The sequence below is a fragment of the Prionailurus bengalensis genome, chromosome B3 (assembly GCF_016509475.1).
Source record: "Prionailurus bengalensis isolate Pbe53 chromosome B3, Fcat_Pben_1.1_paternal_pri, whole genome shotgun sequence".
Lineage (NCBI taxonomy): Eukaryota > Metazoa > Chordata > Mammalia > Carnivora > Felidae > Prionailurus > Prionailurus bengalensis.
The window spans coordinates 37,720,197-37,746,502 of record NC_057355.1 but is presented as its reverse complement, the minus strand read 5'-3'; the positions used below and the strand labels follow the sequence as shown (position 1 = coordinate 37,746,502).

Genomic DNA, 26,306 nt, shown 5'->3' with positions numbered 1-26,306 from the left:
ACCCCAGGTAACTCCAAGCTATGACTTAGTTCCTGCCCTGGGCAGGTCGCTTTTGGTGGAGGCAATCAAGGCAGGGGCGGGAGGGGGCAAATCCAATTCCCTAGTCCACTGCTCATTGAAGGAGTCGTTCCTCCCCAGGCTGGAGCTGTCCTGACGCCTTCCAACCAAGTCAGAGGCAGTGGGGAAGTTGGTTTCCCCCTCTGCCCCCTCCATAGCCTACACCCTTATCTCTTCCCCAACTGGCCGCTGGTTACCCCACTGGCTCCCCAGGGCCAATCTCGGGCTCCACTGCTTTGGCCCAAAAGTGATGCCCTTCCCCACTCCCCTTCCTTCAGAGCCTTCCTTAGCCCCATCATCCAGCCTTGGCCCAGAGAGCTCCTGGTCCCTAGGCGAGGAGTGCTGGGCCCTTCCCACTTCATCCTTGGAGGCAAACTTTGCGGGCCCTTCCTCCATCCTGTCCCCTTTGGCGAGCGTGGGCCGCAGGTGCCGGGCGCAGGGCGCAGGTGTGCGGCCGCTTACCTGGGGCGCGCAGGCCCGGGAGCTGCAGGAGGCGGCGGGCGCGGCGCGTGGCCCGCGGGCTAGAGGACCCCGGGAGGGCGCGAGAGACTGCGCGGGCGGTGGGTGTGGCGCCCCGGCTCGCAGCTGTCAGGCGCGCCCGCCCCGCGCCGGCCTCGCTCCTCAGGCTGTGACCGCGCCGTGCCCGTCGCCGCGCCATGCGCTCCAGGCTTCGGCCTCCGCTCCGGGCCCGTCCGGGGCCTCGGGGGCAGCGGCGCAGGGCACACATCTTCGCGCCAGGGGCCCTGGCGTCCCGCGCCTGCTGAAAGCGGGCGTCGCGCGGGAGGGGCCAGCGGGGCCGCGGGTGTGAGCGCGAGGAGCCCGGGAGCGCGGCTGTGCGCGCGCGCGGGGAGGGGCCGCGCCGTCACCCGGAGAGCCCGGCGGATCCCGGACTCCCGCCCGCCGCTCCGCCCGCCGCGCACCTCCTCTCACCGCTCGCCCGGCTCCAGCCGCCGCCGCACGGTGAGTACCAGCGTCCGGTCACCCGCCGCCCCCGCGCCCTACCCCTACAGCTTTTTTCGTTAGTTCGTATTTGGGTTCTTGTGGAGGTTGTTTTTATTATTATACCTAAAGACTCCATCGCCTCACTCCCACTGCTGTCCGCCTCCCGCCTCGTCGCCCTCTCCAAGCTCACCCCTTCAAGCCCCAGGAGCCGGAGAGGGCTCCGCAAGCAGCCCTGGCGGCTGCTCCTTGTCGCTGCGTACAGCTCATTGCCCGGGCTTTCCGCTCTGGCCCTCGAAATTCGGTTCCTTTCCTAAGACTCCCCCTTCCTCTGGTTCTGGGGCCCAGAGCCCCCTCCACTCGGGAAAACCTCGCGGGGCCCCCAGACCCTCAGCTTGGGGAGGACGCGCTCTGCTCTGAGGCGCTCCGTTCACTGCATGCGGGCAGGACACACTTGCCGATTTCGGGAAACCGAGAAGACATCGTCATTTCCCAGAGCCGCGGAGCCCTAGTCACCTCCCCAGCCCGCCTGAGAGCTGTTCAGGGGGTTATTGGGCTTGCCTTGCGGACCCCTCAGTCGGGGAGTTAGGACAGTCTTTTTACCTCCTAAGATGTTACAAGGCACTTCAACGCGAAAGGAGGGTCAACTTGTTTCAATTCGATACGCGGAGATAAGGATGAAACAGACAGATAGCAGATAAATAGCTTGATACTTGAAGAAGGTATGAAGACAGATGGGAGAAAGAGGAGCGAGCTGGGAGAGACAGACAGCTCAGGGACAGATAAGATCGACAGATGAGGGACACCTAAACAAACAGAGGGAGAGACACAGACAGAAGATCCCAGTGTCTTCGATGAAGGCTTTTGAACTCGGATCCCCAGTCTGCCTGGAGCTGCCCCTCTGAAAATGGATTTGCCTTTCCTGACGAGTTTAGGGGAGGAGCCCTCAGGGGTGGGCTGCCTGGGCCTCAGGAGTGCCTGCAGCCAAGGGCCGGATGGGAGACTTCGGTGTCTGAGGACACGTGGCTGGGCCAGGCGACATAGAGGGCCCCAAGCATCAGTCCGTGGGTCCTCTCGCTACTGAGGTCCACGGGGGAGGCTCTGCCTCCCTTCCTGGGCCAGAGATCAAAGCACGGGACCGGCAGCAACTTTTGACCTGAAGCTTTGTGGCTTCGGACACCAGCAAGGATTCCCATTCAACCCATATGAACCGGGACAGCCCGGCTTGAAGTATACTCAGAGAGGAGACGACCCCCCCCCCCCCAGAGGAAGCCCAGAGCCAGAAGAGACTGCATTTGGCCTGAGCAGAAAAGGCAAATCTGAAGGAGGAAAACTTAGGGAGTGGGCGGTTAGAAGCGAAGTGGCTCCTGAGAAACTTCCCTGAGAACCTCTCTGTCCCCACGCGCTGACCCGGATGGAAACCAGCTTTGGTCTGGAACGCAGCTAAAAATGCAGAAAATGTGGATAGGAACTGCGTGACCCTGGTCCCACTGATGGCTGGAAAGAAAACGGTGTGTATATCCAACCGGAACCTTTCTGCTCAACGAAGGCGAGGCTCCGGGCGTGAGAGAAGAAGCTCGGGTTTGTGGAAACCAGTGCTGTTATCCCAGGGAGCCTGCTCCGCACGGAACTGGGTGCGGTGGGGGCAGCCCTGGGGCTGGGCGCGCACAGCATGCTTTTGAGAGTCGGGTTCAGCACCGCGAACAGCGGTCGCCTCAGCCTCTTCTCCCTCCCCACCCCCCGCCCCCGCCACGGCCTCGAGACCCTCCTCCTTCTCCTTGCCCACCCCCCCCCCGCCCCCTGCTGTCTGGAGAGGGGCAGTGACCGCCCCTCCCCCGGTCCGTACCCCTCCCTGCGTCTTCCCCGCCCGCCCGCGTGCATGCGCGACTGAGCAGAGGGGCAGCCTGTCCCCGAAGTCCGGGCTTCAGGACCCGGGCGGGTAGGGCAGGCATCAAGGGTAGCCAAAGGCTCAAGGATCTGGACGTTACGAACCCTGGGTTAGGCAATGGCTTTGCTGTGTGGCCTTGGGCAAGTCACTCTCCGTCTCTGGGCCCCACTTCCTGCACAATCCGAAAACAAAATTGGGTTCCGAGCTTCCGGGGCAATCCTGAGGTCTCAATTACCCCTTCTTCTCCCCCCAAACCCCAGGGGCTTTTGTTGTGGCGCCAGCGCGCGTCTGAATAACAAAAGGCTCCCGTCCAGGGGGAGAATGAGCTTGGACTCCCCGTGGCCAAGTTTCTCCGCGCGCCCAACTCGGCGCGCCCAGCTGGGCGGGCCCGAGCTACGGTGGCGCTGAAAATGGCTCAACTGCTCTCTACTTTCTCTGTTTCATAGGAGCGGCGGCATGGAGGCTCTCACCACTCAGCTGGGGCCGGGGCGCGAGGGCAACTCCTCACCCAACTCGAAGCAGGAGCTGCAACCCTACTCAGGCTCCAGCGCTCTCAAACCCAACCAGGTGGGCGAGACGTCGCTGTACGGGGTGCCTATCGTGTCTCTGGTCATCGACGGCCAGGAACGCCTGTGCCTGGCACAGATCTCCAACACTCTCCTCAAGAACTACAGCTACAATGAGATCCACAACCGCCGTGTGGCCCTGGGCATCACGTGCGTGCAGTGCACGCCCGTGCAACTGGAGATTCTGCGTCGGGCCGGGGCCATGCCGATCTCCTCGCGCCGCTGCGGTATGATCACGAAGCGCGAGGCCGAACGCCTGTGCAAGTCGTTCCTGGGCGAGCACAAGCCACCCAAGCTGCCCGAGAACTTCGCCTTCGATGTGGTGCACGAGTGCGCGTGGGGCTCGCGTGGCAGCTTCATCCCTGCGCGTTACAACAGCTCGCGTGCCAAGTGCATCAAGTGCGGCTACTGCAGCATGTATTTCTCGCCTAACAAGTTCATCTTCCACTCGCACCGCACACCCGACGCCAAGTATACGCAGCCCGACGCCGCTAACTTCAACTCGTGGCGCCGTCACCTCAAACTCAGTGACAAGTTGGCCACAGATGAACTGAGCCACGCTTGGGAGGACGTCAAGGCCATGTTCAATGGCGGCACGCGCAAGCGGACTTTCTCGCTGCAAGGAGGCGGCGGCGGCGGTGCTAATGGCGGGTCGGGTGGGCAGGGGAAGGGCGGTGCTGGCGGCGGGGGCGGCCCCGGGTGTGGCGCAGAGATGGCCCCAGGCCCGCCGCCCCACAAAAGCCTGCGCTGCGGCGAAGACGAGGCTACCGGACCTCCTGGGCCGCCTCCTACCCATCCGCAGCGGGGACTTGGTCTAGCGGCGGGAGCCGGCGGCCCGGCGGGCCCTGGAGGGCCTGGTGGCGGCGCCGGCGTTCGCAGCTACCCAGTGATCCCAGTGCCCAGCAAGGGCTTTGGCCTCTTGCAGAAACTGCCCCCGCCGCTTTTCCCTCACCCCTATGGCTTCCCCACGGCCTTCGGCCTCTGCCCCAAAAAGGACGACCCGGTGCTAGGTGCGGGCGAGCCCAAGGGCGGTCCAGGCACCGGGAGCGGCACAGGCGCGGGCACTGGCGGAGGCGCGGGCGGGCCAGGATCCGGCCATTTGCCCCCAGGGGCAGGCCCTGGCCCTGGTGGCGGCGCCATGTTCTGGGGTCACCAGCCCTCTGGGGCAGCCAAGGACGCAGCGGCCGTGGCTGCAGCGGCCGCCGCAGCCACCGTGTACCCGACGTTTCCCATGTTCTGGCCGGCGGCAGGCAGCCTCCCGGTACCGCCCTATCCAGCCGCGCAGAGCCAAGCCAAGGCGGTGGCGGCCGCTGTAGCGGCGGCGGCCGCGGCGGCGGCGGCGGCTGCCGGCGGCGGCGGCCCCGAGTCCCTGGACGGTGCCGAGCCGGCCAAGGAGGGCGGCCTGGGCTCAGAGGAGCGCTGCCCGAGCGCGCTGTCCCGCGGGCCGCTGGACGAGGACGGCGCCGACGAGGCGCTGCCGCCGCCCCTGGCCCCACTGCCCCCGCCTCCTCCGCCTGCACGCAAAGGCTCCTACGTGTCGGCCTTCCGACCGGTGGTCAAAGACGCCGAGAGCATCGCCAAGCTCTACGGTAGCGCCCGCGACGCGTATGGCGCCGGGCCGGCTCGTGGGCCAGGGCCGGGCGCAGGGTCCGGCGGCGGTTACGTGAGCCCAGACTTTCTGAGCGAGGGCAGCTCCAGCTACCACTCCGCCTCGCCCGACGTGGACACTGCTGACGAGCCCGAGGTGGACGTGGAGTCCAACCGCTTCCCCGAGGATGAGGGCGCTCTGGACGAGGCGGATCCCGGAGCACCCAGTGCGCCCAGCACGGCAGGCGGCCAGGACGCGGACCAGCCCGTAGGGCCCCCGTCTACCACCTCCTCGGGCGCCGACGGTCCCACAGACTCCCCCGATGGCGGCAGCCCCCGCTCCCGGCGCCGCCCGGGGCTGCCCGCAGCCAGCAGGTCAACATTTGGGGACCTGGCTGCCGACGACGTGGTGCGGAGACCTGAGAGGAGCCCGCCGAGCGGCGGCTATGAGCTGCGAGAGCCTTGCGGGCCGCTGGGGGGCCCCGCACCGGCCAAGGTGAGCCCCGCGCCCGCCTTGCTGGTGGCGCCTCCCCGCTTACCCCTCGGCACCTTCGGGATGTGGGGCAGGCACTGGACAAGTTAGGGACGGGGATTATGTTCTGAGCGGGTGTGCGAGCGGTAGGCCCCAGCCGCTCTGAGTAGGCCCAGCGCTGTGGAACTTGTTGGGACCCCCTCGCCCCCGTGAGTGAGGGTTTCAGAAAATCCGGAGGTGGGGGAGACAGGCCTGAGAAACGAGTGTGCAGTGTTTTTGTTGATTGGGAGCGGGGGCGGGGGGGGGGGGCGCAGAGACAGGCCGGGACCTCAGTAACACAGAAATAAAAGGGATCTGGGGAAAGAACGGGGAGCAGAAAAAGGGACCCAAAGCCAGAGAAAAGCGCTTGCGAGGCCGGGCCGTGGCACACTCGCCCAGATGGAGATCAGAGTCCCGGGGACGAAGGGGCTGGTGAGGAGAGGAGAGAACCGTCTCTCCCTCAAGCCGGGCCCCAGCAGTGCGGGGTTCCGGAATATTCCTCTACCTCAACTTGTAGTTTTCTGAGTCCCTTTGAACTCCGGCCTGGGGAACCGCAGGGTTCATTTGGTAGCAGCTGTCGAGATGGCGTGCAGGGCGGGAGAGGGGCTCTCAAGTTGTCTGAACCATGGGTTCGGGTCGAAGCTGTGCAACTAAGCCGAAGTCGTTGGCCTTTTGAAAGTGGGTGCACACACCTGTACGTTTATTTCCATTGGGTCTATTAAAACACGAATCATTAGCTGGATGCAAAAAGCGTCATTTATGCGGGGACTGGGCGTGGGCTGGTGGGAAGAGGCCGAAAAGGAGGTGGGCAAAAGGTGGGGGGGGGGCGGCTTTGGACAGCTCTTGTCTTGAGAGCCGCTTTGTCTTTCTGATAATTTTCTCGAGGGCGCTAATAATTACCCTGAAACTACAACGTTGCTGTGGCCTCCGAGGGCGCCAGGCTGCGCCGCGTGCGTCACAGCCGCCCAGGGCCCTCGGGGCCCACGGGCTAGCTGACCTCCGCCTCCCTCTCAGGGCTCCCCCTCGGCCGCGGCCAGGGCTGGGGGACCCTGAGCCGCTACAAGCCCACCCCTAACCGCCTGTCATTTTCGGCCGCCGCAGGTGTACGCGCCAGAGCGGGACGAGCACGTGAAGAGCGCGGCAGCGGCGCTGGGGCCCGCGGCCTCCTACCTCTGCACCCCCGAGGCCCACGGTAACGCCCCTCAGCCCCCCTGCCGAGGTCGCTGGCCAATGTGACGCGGGGACCGCGGGCGGAGGGACAGGGCTGTGTGTGTGTGTGTGGGGGGGGTGCTGCTGCGAGGGAAGACGAGAGGAGAAAAAGAGAGGCAGAGGAAGCGAGAAAAACAGGGAGAGGGAAAGAAAAAGAAAGAAAGGGAAAGGAAGCTAAGCGAGAACTAACAACTTCCATCGTTTGGTCACTTAACAACAAACCTCCCTGTCCACCACACAACACACGCTCACAGACACCTCATAAAATCCTTTTTAAAACCACGCCTGGCACCTCTTTCCAGTCCTCTCGTTTATTCGCCAAGTTTTTGGGGCCTCGAGGTCCTCTGTGGTCAAACCAGGTTAGGGCGGAGGGTGCGGGAGCTTGGCTGCGAGCTTGGATACCTGCGAAGAGCCCGCGGTGGCTGCGACCCAACCCGGGGGGAGACCTGCAAATGCGCCGGGCCCCTGTGGCTCGAAGAGGAGGGGCTGAGGGCCTCGGAAATCCGGGCAGGCCGAACACGAAAGGATGTCTCCCCCGCCGCCACCCCGCGCGGCTCGCAGCCTGGGCCGCGTTCTCGGCGGGGGCGGCGCGGGCAGACCCGGCGGCCACGCGCGCTCGCGGTGCCCCAGTATCTGCGCGCGATGTAGGTCGCTCGTCCCTGGTGGGCTCGGCTGCTCGTCTTGTTCTTTTCCGAGGGGCTGGGGAGGGGGCGTGGAGCGCGGGATGAGCAGACCGCGCGCGGGGGAGGGGGTGCCCGGCCCAAAGCCTGAGGGTGCAAGCCCAGGCGCACAGCCGGGAAGCAGCGGCGGCCACAACGCTTTTAATTAGGGCTCGGGCGCCCCGACCGTAGCAGCTCTGGCCGTATCGGGGTCACGGTTTCTTTGCTTCTCCTTGAAACTCGGTTTATTGCCTTTAAGAACCAGATAAGGAAGACAATCACTCGACCGCCGACGATTTGGAAACGAGGAAATCCTATCCAGACCAAAGGAGTATCTCCCAGCCAAGTCCCGCAAATACAGACCGAGGTGAGCCCTAGGACTCTCACGCACCAACCCCACCCGGAAGCCGGGGCCCAGGTCTCCCAGGTTTACACAGGTTTGGGCTTGGCTTTTGAGGAAGGCTTTCGATCAAACGTAAGCGGCTGCTGGTCCCCTTGTGCGACTGGCAGATACATATTTAAACAGCGCGCCCGCAAGGTGCAGGCCAGGGCTTTCCTCCTTAGTGGGTTTGGGGCTCTTCTGGGGGAAGGGAAGGGGGTGTACTAAAAGGAAATGAGAGACACCGTCACCCACATGAAGCAGGTCAAAGGGTATATACTTCCTGCCCTAAGATAGCCTCCCTTCCCTGGGTGCACTCTCCTTCAGTGGGTCACCTTTAAAATGATAGCTTGGAAGGTAGGTAATACTGGATGCCTGTAACTGACTCTTCTAAAGGTAGAAGGTCTGTAGTAGCTCCCTGACTTAGCTCGGTTCCGGGAAAGCTCATCCTTCCCCTCCCAAGGCCTCTCCCAGGAGAGAACCCCTCTTACCTGCCCTTGTATCCCAGGTGAAGATGCGCTCACCTTGGATGTCACAGGAACTCAGCTAGTGGAGAAAGATATCGAGAACCTGGCCAGAGGTGAGGTTAAATCTGTGAAATGGGGGTATGCTGTGCTTCGGGGAGATGAACCCTTCTTGTAAGGGAGTGCATGGGAAGACAGGGCTCTTGGGGAATCCGTTTTCATTGAGTGCAAAGGATAATCCTCTGGACACATTATCCTGGCACAGAGGTATGGGGTGGGGAGAGTGAACCAAACCCCTAGAAGTTCATTAGAAGTTTGTGTTCCTGAGGCTAGCCTGTCTGAAGAACCCAGCAAAAAAGAGAAATGACTAATAATTCTCAGAACCTGATGCATATGACAATCAGATAGGGTAATGTGGGTCTCCCAACCTCACTGGAACACAGGACTTTTTCTGAAAAGCAAGATTGCAAAGAGGCATTTATTTTAGGAGTCTGAGAGGTTAATTTTTTCCTGGAATTAAGGCGTTCTGGCCCCACCTCAATACACCCTAAATGGGGTGGGGATGGAGCATGTTTTTGGAGTGGGATCCTGGGGTAGCTGCTTCATCTGCAATGGGGGAGCATGTGGCTTGAGGCACAGAAGATGGGAGCCTCTAACCCCACTTTGCTCTGCTACCTCCCACGTTTGTGTTTCCTCAGCACCTGCTAGGGGTGGGATTTCTCAGAGAGCCTCCCCCACAGGGAGAACTTGGATACCAATAGCTCCTTGGTCAGGGCAGCCCCTGCCATTCCTCTGTAGCTAGCTCTGAGGGCACTAACGGTGCCTTCCACATCCACCCGCTATCCACCACCCTGCCCTCGAACAGTCCAGGGATGGCCTTGGAAACTGATGTAGGAAGGGGGGGAAAGCAGTGGTGGTCTTCCACTCTTCCTGGTTACACATTTAACAGGCTATGCAATTACTTTCAAATCATTGGTGCTTTATATGAGGGCCCTTAGTATGGATTTGGGGTCCTGAGACCCCCTGAAATTGTGAACAAACTGTTGTGAAAATATGTATTTTTCCAGGGCAGGGGACCAAGTCCTTGACAAGATTCACCCAGCTCTGTATTGTTGAAGGGAGGAATGGGGTGTGTCATTTGGAGGGGTAAATCAAGTCCTGGGCCAGCTTCTAAGGTTTGGGAGTTTGGAACAACTTAAAGCAGATGCCATGCTGGTTAGCGCCTGGAGCCAGAGCCTAGAAGCCCAAAACCTGAATTTAATTCTCCTGGGCAACCTAGCTCCTGGCTCTTTTTCATCGTCCAGATTCTTTGGAAGCAAATGGGAAAACAGTGCGGAGGGCCTCTGCCTCCGGACCCCACCACTCCGCCACTCCCATCTCAGGGCTCTTGGCCAGGGCGGGACCTGCAGCACCTTGGGGAGGGGGTCCTGAGTCCCGCACACCCTCCTTTACCTCACACTCTCGGCCCTTCGCAGACGAATTGCAAAAACTGCTCCTGGAGCAAATGGAGCTCCGCAAGAAGCTGGAGCGAGAATTTCAGAGTCTCAAAGGTACCCCCTTCCTGGCCCACCTCACCCCACCTCAGCGCCAGAGCTTTCTTCCTGCACGCCCCCGGACCCCAGGACTGGCAGCTGCGGCTGCGCGTCCTGCCTGAGCCGCGGAACCCTCCTTTTCCAGGGTTTCCCGCTAGGCCGCAGACCGAAGGGGTGGGGGTGGGGGAGGGGAGTGGGGAAATGGGGCCGAGGGAGGGGGCTGTGCCTAACAGCTCTCACTTAATCAATTTGCACAGATAATTTTCAGGATCAAATGAAGAGGGAATTGGCTTATCGAGAAGAAATGGTACAACAGCTGCAAATTGTCAGAGGTAAGACGGGAGTCAGGTGAGCGCGCGCACGGGCCGTAACTGCCTCTCGTCTGGCAGGAGCCGCAATGTTGGCTCAGTCATTTGGATTTAAATTGAAGGTAATTTAACAATTATTTTTTTTATTTAATATCCTTTGTATACTCTGATTAGCCTCAGAATGGCAAGCGAGCCCAGCAAACGGCTTGCAGGCATCATTACATGGAGTGATTGAACTTCTTATCGCGGCAATTTCCATGGTTTCTAAATTAAAAATCGAGGCGTAAAATTACCTGGGAAGTAATGCCTAAGTTTGCTTTAATTTTGGTTAGATCCGTCTGCCTTTAAGCGCCATCCCAGGCCATTTCCTCCCTCCGCCAGGCTGCAGTTTGGAGCACTGATGCTCCCTCCCTCGGTCCCCTGGATTTGTTTTTTCGAGGGGGCTGAGCGCTGGGGAGAGGGTGAGGCCCAGGCTGTGACCCCGGCCGGCTGGAGGGTGGTCTCATTTCTTCACTGGCCCCTCCCCATGTCTTCCAGACACTCTGTGTAACGAACTCGATCAAGAGCGGAAGGCGCGCTATGCTATCCAGCAGAAATTAAAAGGTGCGGAAGCCGGGGAACAAAGATAGGGTTGCCAGGCTCTGGCTGTGCCAGTGAATGAATGAGTGAGTGAATGAATGAAAAAGTAAATGGCGGGGCTAGTGAGAGGGGAAGGCCAGGTCTACCTGAAAGGAGGGAAATGGGATTTTTGTTTTGTTTTGTTTTGTTTTAATGTGGAAATAATTCTAGAACGATAGAATAGGGAGAAAGAGCCCCTTGAGCCCTGGACATTGGGAAATCTGCCGAGGGATCCAAATCTGGCTGTGGGCAGATTGACTTCCCTCTTTCTGTGCCTCAGTTTCCTCTTCTGTATAATGGGGCTATTGAACCCGAGCAGTGGTTCTAAACCACCGCAGGTTCTCACTCCTAGCCTCCTACCTTTTTCTGATCCGCTCACTTGATAACCCCTGAGCCGGGAGGGGGTGGGTGAGACCTGGGATGGCAGGGGAGGAGGCGAGTGGACTAAGAGGGTAGGCCTCCCCGGCGAGGCTAGGCAGGAGAGGTGCCCAGCTTTGCCCGCCTGACTGTCTCTCCAGAAGCCCACGACGCCCTGCACCACTTCTCCTGCAAGATGCTGACGCCCCGCCATTGCACTGGCAACTGCTCCTTCAAGCCCCCGCTGTTGCCCTAGGGCCGGCCCGGCCGCGCCCACGCGCCCTCAAGCCATGCTGCTCTCTTCTTGTAAATACCCGCGGCCGCGGCGGCCGAGAGCGAGGAACAAGCCATTCGGACACGACCGATGTAAATACAGCCTCCCGCCCGCCCGCCCTCCTTCCGGGCGCCTCGGCCCAGGGCCCCTTCTCCGTTTCCAAGTGTAAATACCACCTCGCCCCACGGTTGAACTCCAGGGCATCGGACCTCATGGGGTTAAATGGACCGAAGGGGGTAAGAAAGGGGTAAGGGGGCCTCCCCCCACCCCATACAGCCTCGGACCCCCAGTTGTGTACACAATGTAGCAACTTCGCCGGCGCTGGCCCCGCGCTCCCCCCCTCCCCCCGTCCCGTCCACTTCTGAAACTTGTTCCTAATGACAAAGTGGCTATGTGCAATGGATATAAATGTACTGTGAGTCTCTCTTGGTTCAGTATTGGGTTCGGTTTTATTTATGCTGTAAGTTACTTTGCTTCCTTCTCCTGGACCTGCTTCCAGTCCCGTTTTGCATTCCCCTTTGGGTTTTGTTTTGTCTATTTTTTCTTGTAACCTCTTGATGTAACAGCACTTTAAAAAGGGCGACAACTGACTCACGAGATGGAGACCACCTTGAGCCTGTTTGGGGAGACCACCCTGTATCCGTGACTTTTGTTTTTAATAAAAAAAAAAAAAAATCTGTCACTTCCTGGGGTTGTGGAGGTGGGAGTACGGGGTGGGGAGGGTGGGCGGAGGCGGGCTGAGGGGTGGGCAACAGGTGGGGCTTGAAGACCGCCGGCGGCGCGAGTCTTGGAGCGCGGGGGCTGAGAATCGCACGGCTCAGGTAGGCAGCAGCGAACTCCCCGACCTCTCCACCAGTCCTTCAGATACACCCAGGTTGCCCCACAGGCCACCCTCTCCCCACGTTTGGGACCCTCCCTGGAGCCTTTCGAGGAGGGGTGAGAGGACTACAGGAGGCTCCTGGGTGCCAGGGTCTCAGACTCTTCCCTGGAGCTCCCTCAAGGGCCGAGGGTTTACTCGCGCCCACTTCCACACCTGCCCCAACGAGGAAGTCCTTTCCAGCGCGGTCAGAGACCGGACACTTCCTGGGAGTTTGCCCGGCACCCTGCCCGGAAGCCCAGGTTCCTTCAGAATTGCCAGGGCGCGCGGACACCGCAGGCCTGGCCCTGGAGCGCTGGCGCGAGGCGGGGCGGGGCGGGGAGACTTCGTCTGGGCAAGCCTGGAAGCACACAGATATCCTCCTGCCTGCCCCTCCGCTACCCTAACGGAGGGAGCCCTGGCGGTTTTTAATGTTCTGTCCATTTGGGCCCGAGAGGGTGCGCGGACCTGGAGGAGCCCAAGGAGCCAGGCAACGCCCGCCTGCGCTGGAGTCAGGTGGTCTCGACTGGGGGATGGGGCGGTGTCAGGGTGCGTGTGACGGCGGTGGGTTGCTTCCTGGCCGCTGTTGATGAGGCCTCACCTTGCCGCACGCCTCCCGTGGGCCTCAGTTTCCACAGCGCACCTGCTGGTTAGGCTACAGATAAAGGATGGAAACTGCCCCGCACTTTTTTTGAGGGGGAGAAGAGTGTGCCTGGAGAGGGAAAGCGCACCGTCGTGGGGCTCATTCAGCCCTGGCTTCCAGTTTCACCACCTCGGCTGAGGACTAAGGGCTCTGTGTCGCTCCCTTCATCCTTCTAGGCCTCCGTTTTGGCCCGCGTAAAATAGTATTCAGGCCTCTCACCCCGGCGCGCGCGGAAGAGCTCTGGGAGGGAAGCGGGGCGCAGGGCCGCGGGTCCCCAGCCCGGTCCAGCGCCCCGCGGACTCCGCCCTCCGACATCCCTGGAGTCTCAGTGCACTCCTCCGGTCCCCCGCCGCCGGGCTAGCCCCTCGGGCCTGGGAGCCCTGCGCTGCGCCGGTCGGGAAGTTTGGTAGCAGGTCGTCTGGAGGGCCCGTGGCGGGCCGGTGAGCAGGGAGCGCGCTGCCCGCCGCCTGGAAGGGGCGTGGGAGAGGAGGCCCCCCCCACCCCCCGGCGCGCTGCGGAGGCAGGAAGCCGGTCCCCGGAGCCCCCTGCGCTAGGGCTCTCAGGACCCCAGTCCCGAGACATTCGGAGGGTTAGACACAGGACATGAGAGAGATAATGGCGGTGAGGGCAGCGGCTAAACTGTGAGGTGTCGTCGAGGGAAGAAGTCACCTCGGGACGCGAGATCTCCTAGCAGGGACCCTCCGGGGATCGGGAAGGTTTCCTTTGGGTGGAACCAACCCGATCAGTTCTCCGCCGCACCAACGGCGAAACAGGTCGCGAGAGGAAGTGAGGAAGTGACTGCGTCCAGGGCCGAGCGGTGCTGGGACGCGCAGAACAGTGCAGGTGTTGGGGAGAGCACGAGACTGCACCCCCTTGGCGTGACCACGCCTTTGGAAGCGGCACGGCCTGCTCTATAAAGTGGGAATTACAGTTGCTACCCAGGCAGGAAGTTCCGTGGCCGCGGCCCACGCAGAGAAGCCTAGCAAATACTCCTTTTCACCTTCCCTTAACGAATTCCCCAAAGTAGAGAAAAAAGCCGTAGGCAGCAGGGGTTCGCCAAAGGGCGCCCCATCTGGGCCGGAATCTCTGCAGACTGGAGGTGTAGGCGGATCCGACCCAGAAAGCTTTGTCGCAAAAAACCCTCTTGGGTTCCTCGTCCCTTCAGAAGTGGTTTGTTCTCCCCCAAATGTTAATAACCAAACGATTGGTATGGATGTAATTATCAATAATTATACGAATTATTGCTGATTGCGGGGCTCGTAGCTGCTTTAATTAGTTTACCAGATTCTAATTAAGTTAAATGAAACATTAATAGGGAAAATATGCTTTGAAAAAAAAAACCAGAAACCCAGGATTTTTAAAAAGTCTATTTCTCGCCACAACGTTGCCACCTTGCGACACATTTTAGGCATTGCAGCCAACGTCCGAAGGCCCTAGACTAGGGAGCGTCGTCTTTGGGAGAAAAAGTGGGGTTTCGGGAATTGCCAGCGGGCTATGGAGCACAGAACTTCGACCTGAGTGTTCTTCCGAGGTGTCTGGTTTCACACCCGTGACTCCGGGAAGTACCCACAGGGGGTCTGGCTCCGGAGTTCTGGGTCTGTGGATAAAGTACCAGGTAAAGATGCCCCCTCGACCTCAGACCACCTTTTTTCAGCGAAGGAACTTCCAAATACTCATAAGGAGATGCTGCTTACAGTCTCTATCCTCACCTTTCCTAGAAAATCCAGGATTAAGCTGTAGGCCCTGGTGGAGAGTCGCCCCCCCCCCTCCCCCCCCCGGGAGAAATCCCGCCTCCATGCATCCTGCAAATCTGGTAACCTGTCTGCAAAAAAACAGCTGGCAGACCCCCGGATTCCTTAGACTGACTTCTGCATTCCTGTGGCACTTGGTTCCTGAAGCTAAGCGTGTGCTCCCCTCTCTGAATTATCCTAGGTTGTGTGTGTGTGTTCCCCATAGGACTGTAAGTACCCTGGCAACAGGGGCCACATCTTGCTTTTCCTTGTGATCTCCAACACAGCACCCAGTGCCCCAAAGTAGCTCAACAGATGTCTAAATGAAGCGGTTCCAACTTTGCGGTTTATCAGGATGCTGGATATGTCTGAGGGGAGGAGTCCCTAGGTGCTTCTGGACTACAGCTCTTGGGAGACGATTAAGTTCATTTGCCTAATATTAATTAAGCACACGTTTAGTGGTCAGATGATCCTTACTCAGGAGGATTATTTGGGGAGGGGGGCAGGTGTCTGGTAAGAGATTGTCGGCCTAGGAAAACTTTCTTCCTTTTTCAGCTGTGTCCCAAAGAGGGTGCAGTTCCCCCACTGTCCACTACTCCACCTCCTTGGATCTAAGGTAGAGCCTTGATCCTTTGCAAAAATACAACTCCTGTCCTTGAATTCGGAACACCGACAAAAGCAGAACTGGACCTGTGTTCTCTTTCCATTGATTCTAAACAGCTTTATCTCTCCCTCTCTATCTTCAAAGGTGACATAGTGTTTGGTTAAGAGCACAAGCTCTATAGCCAGATTTCCTGGGCTTCAAGCCCTTCTCTGCCATTTACTAGTCGTGTGACATTGGGCAAGTTGTTGAATGTCTCTGTGCCTCAACTTCCTCATGTGTAACAGGAGTAGAAGTTTTACTTCATAGAACGGTGCGGAGCCAGGAAAGTCAGCCAGGTGTCTGACTTTTCCAGGACTAAGAATTGCCTGTCTTTCCTCTTTTCTGCTCCAACACAACGGGTCAGACCAAGAGGAATAGTTTCTTTAGAAGAAGAGTCACACCAACATTGGTCCTTTCCTTGTTTGGCATCCCAGAAGGAGACATTGAAAACTACTCACCCAATTGCCCAAGTTCTTCCTAAGAACCAGGCATGTTTGAGGAGAGAAAGGAAAACCAAAGCTTGCCCTCCAACTCCATGCACTGGAGGCTGTGAGCCGAGGAGAAGGTGCAGTGAGAGGTCCCACAGACCGCTATTCTCGGCTGTTACCTGGAAAGGATCATTTCACCTCCACTGAAGGGAACAGAAATGGATCCCTGATGGAACGCTGCTTCGCAGCCTGAGCGCCCACCGGGAGAGGACCCGCCTCTGCCCTGGGGGGGCTCAGGGGCTTGGCGGCTGCTGCCTGCCCTATCTGTGGGGAGCACAGAGCCTGGGATCTGTGCGCTGCTCTCCCAGAGGCTGCAGAGACCGCTGGGCCGACTACGTGTGTGCTCAGGCATCAGCAAAACATGTGGACCAACATTTTTCTCCTGGGGGGGGGGGGGAGATATTTCAAAACCATTGATAAAGTCATCGCAGGAAATCTGAAATTTATTGGACTTTTCTTACTAATCTTACTAATTAGGACTGTGGTTCTTGCATTCATTGCGCGGGGGCAGGGTCCCAATCTTTTTAGGGCCTGTGCCTCCAAAGGTCTTAGCAGGCCTTGCCGCAGCCACTTACTGGTTACATGATCATGCCCAGGTTGCTTTGCCTCTCAGTGACTCCTGTAAAATGGTGACAATAATACTCACAAGGCAGGGCTGTCAGGAATACGAAACCCGGGTATTGGTGAGGCTCCTGGCACACGGTAGACCTTAAGGAGCGGGCATTATTTTTTTTGATTCAGAGGCAGCATGGTGAGTCTTGTTGCGCGTTCCTGTTAGAGTCACCTTGTCTATCACAGCCCTAAGTTCCTGTTCTGTTTTGGACCTGAAGTGGGTCCACTTTGGCAAGACCGTTACTTTAAGTGTTAAGGTACCATGGAACTCAGGATAGTGCAAGGGGAAGCAGAGGCAAGATGGAAAAGATCGAAGACTGGGGTCAGACATAAAAAGCATGACAAAGAGAGATTCTGACTGTGCCCCACCTCCTCTTATTCCATCTCCTGGGACTACAGTTTCCTTTGTGTGAAACAAAAGAACCTGTAAGTGAAAAGTGTTTGCAAGGGAGGGATAAGCTCAGGTACAAAATATGGAACGCTTCACGAATTTGCGTGTCATCCTTGCGCAGGGGCCATGCTAATCTTCTCTGTATCGTTCCAATTTTAGTATATGTGCTGCCGAAGCGAGCACGACATGTGAGCGCGCTCTGAGGGTATATAAAGCAGAGAATGCGAAGACTTTTACAGTTATGGTGACCACACTGCACTACTAAGAAAAAACTAAATTTTGAAGACGTATGACCTTGTGTATCTCGTACACACGTAATTGTATCTTTGTGATTACAGCGAAATGAACTCTAATTATTTCTCTAACCCTCCAACGTTGTATATGCAAATTAAGGGACCATGGGAAATTGGCCCTCGGCCCGCGCGACCTCTGCGCGCCCCCGGAGGGCGCGAGCCTCACACTCGGTCACGTAGCGCGCGCGGCCGCGCTCCTCTTCCCCGCCGTCCCAGCTGGGCCCCCAGGGGTCGCACGCGGGGTTCCACCGAAAACCGGGCGGCACGGTGTCCCCGAAACTACACGGGCGGCGCGTGCGCGGCGCCAGCACATTTTGGGGGACAAGAGGCGGTGATGCGCACGGGGGCCCCACAGAAATCGGGTCGGGCCGTCCCCGCGGCAGGACCCGTGACCCTGGCGAGAGCTGGAAACGACGGTCGTGCACCGGAATGGGCCGGGCAGGGTGGCCCGGGGCCGCAGCACGGAGGAGTGGTTCACGGTGCGCCGCTGCTTCCCCTGGGGTGGTCGGGCCCTGCGCCCCGTGCTTGAAGCCAAGGGCAAGGGGGTGAGCGTCCGCTTGGGGCCAACGCTTTGCGTAGTGTGACTCGAGGTGTGGCAGACCGGGAAAGGTCGCCAGGCTTTGGTCCAGCACTGGGCCGGGCCCCTTAGCTGACCCGTGTCCTTCCCCTCAATTTCCACGTTAGAAAACAAGCTCTAGTTGGTTAATCAAGGCCAAAATTAGCCTGCCAGTCGTGAAAGAAGTTGGGATTTGCAGGCAAGTCTGGTTTCAAAAACCGATCTTTTCCTCTTCACAGTGGAACTCGAGCGAGGAAAGATTTGGGACCAGGAGTGCGGCCTTCCCTTTTGGACAATGCTCCCAAGGCCTTATCGGCTCAGACTTTCCTTCCTGCCCTAGTTCCCTCACCACACAGCAAGCATCTGTGACGTCAGCGCCGGGGCTGCAGGGCCAACAAGAAGTGGTTTGTGTTGCTGTGGCCGTTCGGTTCCAGCGAGGGAGCCAAGCAAACGTGGAAGAGCATTCTCAGTGCTGAGAGGGACTAGAAGGGAAGAACATGGGGTTTAGACAGTGACTGGGGAATGAAGGTGGGCAGGAGGGAAGGGGACATTTGAACTGTCGCTCCATACGGATGCAACCCTGAGAGGACCTGACAGACAGTGCCAGGCAGAAGATGACCTGGGAGCTACCTGAGTCAATGTCACCCATCTGGGCAAGTCCTTCAGGCAGGAGAAGCCACTGTGGAGGTAGGTGGTGCTCCCGGTCATGCTGTGGCTCAGCGTTGTGAGCCTGACTCAGACCACAGCCAGGGAGCACCTGGCCTGGCCTCTGGGTACTTTGGAGTCCCTCCCCCCACCTGTCTTCAGTGAAATGGAAATCAGGTGCAGGCTGCCCAGCTTCTCACCTGACCTCTGTCTAAATAAGCAGTAAGCAAACACAAACCTCAGAATGCTAATACGGCCTTCACTGAGGGAAAAGAGCTAATTTGGGCAATGATGTTTCCCTCAGATTTGCAAAAGGGAATTGCAAATAACCAAAAAGCGTATTAGCATTGATGGGAGATGATGCTAATCTTCAATTAGCATCCACGTTTTTATTCATTTATTTAGAAGAAGAGCCTTTTCGTCACAGTCAATGCGCACACGTGTCACGGTGACAGGTACATCTCGTGGGTTCATAACTGCCTTATTGCGAAAACCAGCAGGAGATGGGCCAGGTTGTTCACCATTTCTGGCTACACGAGTAGGTGTTATTTTGAGCCAGAGGTGGAGCTTGGGTGTTTTTTTGTTCTGTTTTATTTTGTTTTTTGTTTTTGTCTGTTTTGAGCAGTTGTGTTACAGAGGGACGTTTGAGTTCTAGTTTCCATTCCTTCCTGCATCTGCCTTTGTGACCTTGCCCAACTCCCTGGACTTCTCTGCCAAGTGAGGAAACCGCCCTAGAGAAGATAACCTCTCTTTCAGCTTTGACATGCTGTGACTTTTTTTTTTTTTTTTTGTAACTGGGTAACTGAAGGACTTTTTTTGAGACTCCAATTAGCAACGTGTAAAAATTAAACACTTTTTGTTTTCTATTTTAGAAGGGTGGAGCATGCCAGTCATCCTTGGGGCATAGAATATCCCGGGAACAGTTCACAGGGCAGGCTAGGGTCTGGGACCTGCTGAACCTTGTGACACTCGCCCCTGAGCCCCAAAGGCCCAGTGTGGAGGGAGGGGGAGGGCCAGGATGAGAGGAGACGAGGCAGATTGGATGTGGCATGAAGCCGGAGGACAGATGTATGGAGGGAGTCGGTAAGGAGAGACCCCAGGAGACGGACACTGAAAGCAGGGAGGAGTACGTGGGTGCCAGAGAGAACTGCATGGTCTCAGAGCTGCAGTGGGAGCCCCCGGCTCCTGCTGGCCCTCGGAGCTGGTGTCCCCCCCCCCCCACTCTGAGACCTGAGGTGGCCTGAGTCCCGCCAGCCTTCCCTGAGTGCCATGGGCTGCAGAACCTCAAGAAAGGCAGAGTGGTTCCCCCCCCCCCCGCCTGCCATCGCCCCATCTGGTCTGAGCTGGAGCTTCCCGCCACTCTGAGTGTGAGAGATCAGAGCAACTTTAATTACATTTTGATCAATGGAGAAACGGCCTGTTTCATATTGAAAACACGTCAGTGAAGACATGAGATCTCAGCATCCTCTAACATTGTAGTGTTTCCCCTGCAGCCTGGGAGCACTGAGTGTTTCCATATGTCATTCATTTGAAGCCAGGGATTCCCATCAACCCCACCAGAGGGAAGAAGAAGCAGGGATGTGGAGACGCAGCCGTGGCCTCCTCTCTGCTGGGAACCCTGGGGATGAATGGCGGTTGGGGGCATCAGGAGGCTTTACCCAGTCGTAGGGCGGGGATGTGCCGAGTTCACAGGCCTGGCCCGGAAGGTCCTAAGGCCCCAGACACAGAGCAGGGCTGTGGGGAGCCTGGGCATGGAAGAGGACCCACCACTTAGGTCCTAGAAATCCCTTTGAGCAGCACGTGCTCTGACTTAAACCTTGTTTTTGTAAGCTCTCTTTTGAAGTATACTCTCCCACCTAATCACCCCAGTGTATATGAGTTTTTCCGAGTTTCCTTCTTTGCCTCCCAGTGAAGAAAACCAGGGGTGGGGGGGGAGGGGCAAGTAGAAGAAGATCTGTGTGCCGACAGCTCAGAGGGATGCCTGAGGCAGGGTCAGCTGTGGCCAGAGGGAGTTGCTCCTCCCAAGCTTCCTTAATCCCCCTGTGCTCACAGCCCTTGCTTTTCTGGTTTGGCCCCTGCTGTGGTTAGAGCAGGTCTAATCCATCCCAGATGCCTGACCTCAGTGGTACCCTATAATCCTGCCCCTTCCCCAGCTTGCATTTGGAGCGGGGGGTTGGGACCCCAGCCCAGGCGGTACTTTTTGACCCTCCCTGTGATCTCTTTTTGTGCCTGGAACTTTGTGAATATCTGGCTATTTCCCCACCTGTAGGACAGTGACTCTGCTGAGTGCCCAGCACAGCAGTTTGAACACTGACTTCAGTTTTGACGTGAACAGCCCGAGCACTTTAGATGAGCTGCTTCTGTAAAGTGTTTAGGCCCTGGGCATGTGGGAGGTACATGGAAGGTATAAATATACTCGAGGCATAACCACTCCTTATTCTTCTTTGGTCTTCTTTCCTTAATCTTGCAGCTACCTGGATGAAACACACTTTTTAAAAAGTGAAAATAGCTCCTCTTTTTAAAGTGACTACTGGGACTGTTTCTTAGCTACTATAAACTTTTTGTCGTAGTAGCTCCTTTTTCTGAGTTATCTCCCTCTCCCCTGCCCCTCCTTTTCTTAGCTGTGATGAGGACTGTTTTCACCCAGAGGGCTTCAAGGCTTTGGGTCTGAGCACACAGGCTCATAGACCCACTCACTCCTGTTCACTGAGCTTAGTCTGAATCCTTCCCTTTCTTCTGATGTTCTGTTTCATTTTCATGTCTGAGAGATAAGCACTTTTACTGATGGGGAAAAGCTAGGCCTGGAGAGGGAAGTGACAGAGCTAATCAGGGACTCTGGAATTTGCTGCCAAATCTTTCTGGCTCCAAGAGCTAACTTTTGCACCTAGTTGGAATAAAGGAGTCCCATTTGAGGGTTCTGGGAGGATCTCTCTAAAATCTCTCTCTCTGTTGCCTTAACTCCTGCCTTTGAAGCCTCCTTAGCCCGAGCTATTGCTATCTGATGGGTTCGCTGTGATTTAGTCCAAGACCATTTTCTCTGGCAATCCCAGGCTAGCCTAAGAGCACAGGCACTTTGGTTTAGGGCATGGAAGGGACACTCTGTGAGGGTGCAAAAAGAATCCCAAGTCCAAGTAGAAAGTCTGCCAACTTCTCGGTGGTTCTGTTAGTTTTTCTCTGTGGGGTTGCAAGGTGAGAGGTGAGGTGACACCCCCTCCAGATATTCCCGGCCCTCCCCTGAGTCCAGACAGCACTCACCCCCACCAGGGTCACACCGACGACAGCTGTGGTACAGGGAAAAACTACAATGGCTTTGAACCAAGAAAGACCACGTTTATTAGAGTCAGCAGTGAACCTCAGTTTCCTCATCTCTAAGATGGAAATAACAATTTCCCTACTTTTATAGGGTCGCGAGGCCCCATGGGAAATCCCACTGTAAAGTGCTGTGGGGAAAAAGGTAGGCATATGGTCTCCCCAGACCCCCTTTCTAGCCTCAGGCAGTTAAATCCTTCCCATACCTGGTGAGCGAGGCATTTGTGCATCAGGAACAGACCTACAAAATATGAACAACAAGATGAACCATCACATTGTGTTAATATTTTCACACCACTTAACTCTCATTAAAATGTACTTTGCTGAATTTAATATGTGATTCCAAATGACACAACATATTAAGTGCTTAATATACTAGAAATTATGAAACTATTATAGTCGGTGCCATATGAAATAATTAGACTGAATTAAACTTTAGCAGCCAAGTGAAGGAAAGACTTCAACTTGGAATGTCTTTAAAGGATCTTAAGCCACCACTGTAATCCCCAAAATAAGTGCCAGAAATTAAGATCTTTAAATAAAAACTGCAACCTAATCTGTGCTTACACCCAGCTCCTCTGGGCTTGGCTGATGCAGAGTGAGGGGCCTCGCACCCACCCCAGGGCAGGGCGTCAGGGTCCGGTCTTCAGGGGCCTCTTCCCCGGGGCCTGTCTGGGGGTTGGTGACTCAAGTGGCTTGAATCTGGAGTAAGGCCTCCTGCTGAAGGGGCAAATCACTCTTCTTTGCCCCAAATTAGCCTCTTGTCACAAAATAGAAACAAACCCACCTTATTTAACATTTTGTGAGTCTGTCCTTCCTTCCTTCCTTCCTTCCTTCCTTCCTTCCTTCCTTCCTTCCTTCCTTCCGGGTGTTTTTTTATGCATTTTTTCTCACGTAATCCTCACAATATGTGCATGTTGTAAACCACCGTTTTCAGATGAGGAAACTGAGGCTCGGAAAGATTAAGTGAATCATCCAAGTCCAAGGCCCTGCAATCAGAATCCACAGTGTTCACCCCTACATCACACGTGGCTTCCTCATTAGCGTGTGCATGTGCGTGTGCATGGCGCACCTTACGCTGCTTCCTATTTTAATAGTGGTTCGGTAACCAAACACATTAACCTGCTCTCTGGCAGTGACTTACAACCAATGGATTTTTCACAAGCAGGGTAGGGACCATGACTTGAGAGTCTCACTTTGAATAGATTGCAGCCTACCTAACTTACACAGGAAGCTCTCTGTATTTGCTGCTAATTCAATTAAAAAAGAATGGATTCATTACCCTCTAAGTATCCTGACATAATACCTATGGGTAGCTGTCATAAACAAGACAACTTCTTATAAAGAGTAAGCAACACTTTTTTATCATAGGGAATACTAATTTCTTGGCTACTTAAGATGCCCTGTCTCAATTTACTCATATCCGTGTGAAAATACTGATCCAATGGGTTGTTTGAAAAATATAAATTTGACTGTAGAGACTTAAATATATTATCATTTACTCACCAGCAAAACTAATTTTAATGGAGGCAGGAAAACTTAGCTCAAGGAAACACATGTTTATAATTAACCAAAAACGTACTTTTCATGAGTATCAGGATAAGGTTCTGCCTCAAATAATAGAAAACCAAATAACTATTGCTTTAAGATGACAGAGGTTACTTTCTCTCTTGCATGAGACAAGTTGTCTTTCAAGGTCTGGTCTGATGGCTCCACTGTGTCACAGAGCTGGCTCTTTAGGATAACAACTTGTGGCCCCAAATGGCTGCTGGAGCTCCAAGCTCCAGGCACCAGGAATAAGGCAGGCAAGAAAAGCAGAGGATGCATATTAATGCTCTGAATAAAATCTGTAACTAAGAAAGAAGATAACAACCAGGGGAGCCTGGATGGCTCAGTCAGTTAAGCTTCCGACTTCGGCTCAGGTCACGATCTCGCTGTTTGGGAGTTCGAGCCCCGCGTCGAGCTCTGGTGCTGATGCTCAGAGCCTGGAGCCAGCTTCAAGTTCTGTGTCTCCTTCTCTCTCTCTCCGCCCCTCCCCTGCTCACACTCTGTCAAAAATAAATAAACATTAAAAGAGAGAGAGAGAGAGAGAGAGAGAGAGAGAGAGAACGGTAATGGATAGGCAGCTCGAACGATAATGGGTGGCCCTTGGCATACCTCCTGGCACTCAGGTAGCAGTCGATGAATGTTACTCTACTTCTTTTCTGCAGAGCATCAAGAAAGGGGAAGGGAAGTAATATTTGCTAAGAGCATGTAGGAGTCCAGGGACCATGCTGGACATCTGCACATGATCTCATTCAGTTATCATAACCCTGTGTGGGCAGCAGAGCAACAGGCCAGGTAAGAGAAGAGGCTGCCATCTGGGGTGAAGCTGTGTCCACAGGTAGAGGTGAGAAGTTGGAGGGGAAAGTTGGAATGTTTGCATGAGAAGCCCAGGGATTCCTGAGAAGGAAAGGTGAAGCTTCTGTCCTTGCTCTCCTACAGTCAAGTTATTATAAGTTTGCGGGGTGAATCAGATGGTGAGGACCGAAACCCAGCGGCAGGAAAGTGTTAACTATGCCTTTAAAATAAAGTTGCCATGAGCAGAGAAAGTGAAGAGATTACAAAATTAAAAAAATAACTTAAAACCGGCAAAAGACTTGAGCGGGCATTTCACAGAATGGGAGCATCAGACGTTCCCTGTGAAAGTGCACTCAACCCCATCAGCCCTCAGGGAAATGCAAAATCGAGTACCTCCCGGTTACCACTGACAAGTCTGAGAATGCCAAATATTGCTGAGGAAGCAGAGCCGTGAAGATAAGAGGATATGTGGCTGGAGTGAGGAGAAATCAGTGCAGCCACTTTAGAAAACTGTTTGCCGGCCTTCTAACATCGGGGATAAACTGACCCCTATGACTCAGTTGTTCCATTTCTAGTTATAAACCCTACAGAAACTCATGTGCATGTGCAGCAGATTACACGCAAAAAAAAAAAAAAAAAAAAAAAAAAAAGAAGAAGGTTCAAAGCGGCATTATTTGTAACGGCCACAAACTGGAAACAACTCAAGAGATGATCCACAGGAGAGTGGATAAATATATGGTCGTGCACTCAGGCAATAGGACGCTAGACAGTACTGAAAACGAGATGCTTGTGAAAATGAGTGAACTATAGTTACATTCAGTGTCACGGGCTGAAATGTATCCCTCCTCCATTCAAATGTGAAAGTCCTAACCCCCATACTTCAGAGTGTGACCACACTCTGTGGTCTTCACACAGGTAATTACGTTAAAATGAAGTCATATGGGTGGTTCCTAAGCCAACATGAAGTCCTTATACAAAGAGGAAATTCAGACATAGACACGCGCAGGGGCGGTGGAGAGGGGTGGGTAGCCAATGTGAGAACAGCCATTCACAAACAAAGGAAAGAGCCCTGGAACAGATGGAGGCATCCCTCCTGGTGTCTTGACCTTGGACTTCTAACCTCCAGGTCTGTGAGAAACTATGTTCCCGTTAAGCCGCCAGTCTGTGGTACTTAGCCCTAGCAAACCAGTACAGCCAACAACAGGGATGAATCTTGTATACTTGACGCTGAGTGAAAGAAGTAAGGTGCAATAGGCATTACAGAATTATACCATTTATATCAAGTTCAGAGTTATGGAGGTAAACCTATATTGTTTAGGGACACATATAGAGATGGTAAAATGGTAACAAAAACAAGGCAGGGATTGGCATAAATGACAGGGAAATGGGAAGGAACACATGAAGGCTTCTGGGGTGGCAGCAACATACTATTTATTTTGGGAGGGGGAGGGGCAGGGAGAGAGGGAGAGAATCCCAAGCAGGCTCTGTGCCATCAGCGCAGAGCCCAACGCAGGGCCCAACGCGGGGCTCGAACTTGCCAACCACGAGATCATGACCTGAGCCAAAATCAGGAGTCGGACATTTAACCCACTAAGCCACCCAGGTGCCCCAACACTCTCATTTCTTCATTTGGGTGCTGGTCACTCAGGCATTCTGCCTCTAGTTATTCATTAATCTGAACCTTTATGTTTAGGGACTTTTCATTGTTTATTTGCAGTCAAATGTAAAAACAAGAAGGAGAAGGAGGTGGGAGAGACAGAGAAGAGGGGGCTTGGAGAGGAGAAGAAAGAGAAGAGGGTAGGGAAGGAACTCATGGGCTAACCCGGTACCAAGTGGATTGGTCTAAGGATCTGCAAGCCCACAGCGACCACAGCTATTTGTAACTGGAGGGTCTGAAGGTGGTGTTGCCTCTGAGCACATCACCTGAGCCCAGAATCTCAGGAAGAACTCCCTCCCCTAGAGAAGGCTTCAGACCTTTGTAATCTAGGGAAAGCCACCGCCCCTCTCTGAGGTTGGTTTCTCCATCTTTAGACTGGGGAAGGCTAGACTGAGGACATCACTACATGTCCTAAGGCTCTTTCTGTCATTAACTAGGTTTCTGCTCAATGTCATCTCCTCCAGGAAGTCTTCCCTGACCACTTCTTGATGATAGCACCTCCTTTCTTTCTGTTTCCTTTTTTTTTTTAAGTACTTAATATTGGTGATAGGTATTTATCACTGAAATCATGTCAAATATTTGTTTATTTGCGCAAGCAGAGCAGGATTTTCATTTTATTTTTAAGTTTATTTTTGAAAGAGAGTGAGAGGGGGGTGTGCGCTCGCATGCGCACCCACACAAATAGGGGGGAGGGGCAGAGACACACACACACACACACACACACACACACACACACACACACATAATCCAAAACAGGCTCCAGGATCCGAGCTGTTGGCAGAGCTCGATGCAGGG

At 55.5% G+C, this 26,306-nt stretch overlaps 1 protein-coding gene and 1 non-coding gene across 3 annotated transcripts; one reads left to right on the top strand and one right to left on the bottom strand.

Annotated features, from left to right (window-relative positions):
- Positions 1–2,951: 2,951 nt before the first annotated feature.
- On the top strand, positions 2,952–11,782 carry SKOR1 (SKI family transcriptional corepressor 1). Of its 2 annotated transcripts, XM_043555084.1 has the most exons (9): positions 2,952–3,108; positions 3,331–5,533; positions 6,650–6,740; positions 7,676–7,783; positions 8,304–8,375; positions 9,735–9,809; positions 10,049–10,123; positions 10,637–10,702; positions 11,236–11,782. In XM_043555084.1, the coding sequence occupies exons 1-9, from the start codon at positions 3,002–3,004 to the stop codon at positions 11,328–11,330; spliced, it is 2,892 nt and encodes a 963-aa protein (XP_043411019.1). In that variant the 5' UTR covers positions 2,952–3,001; the 3' UTR covers positions 11,331–11,782. The 2 variants fall into 2 exon arrangements, with proteins under 2 accessions (XP_043411019.1, XP_043411018.1); XM_043555083.1 differs by lacking the exon at positions 2,952–3,108 and having other exon boundaries at positions 3,305–5,533.
- Positions 11,783–16,787: 5,005 nt separating this feature from the next.
- LOC122469671 lies at positions 16,788–16,894 on the bottom strand. Its single transcript, XR_006293566.1, has one exon. It is a non-coding gene; the product is annotated as a U6 spliceosomal RNA (small nuclear RNA).
- Between the last annotated feature and the right edge of the window lie 9,412 nt (positions 16,895–26,306).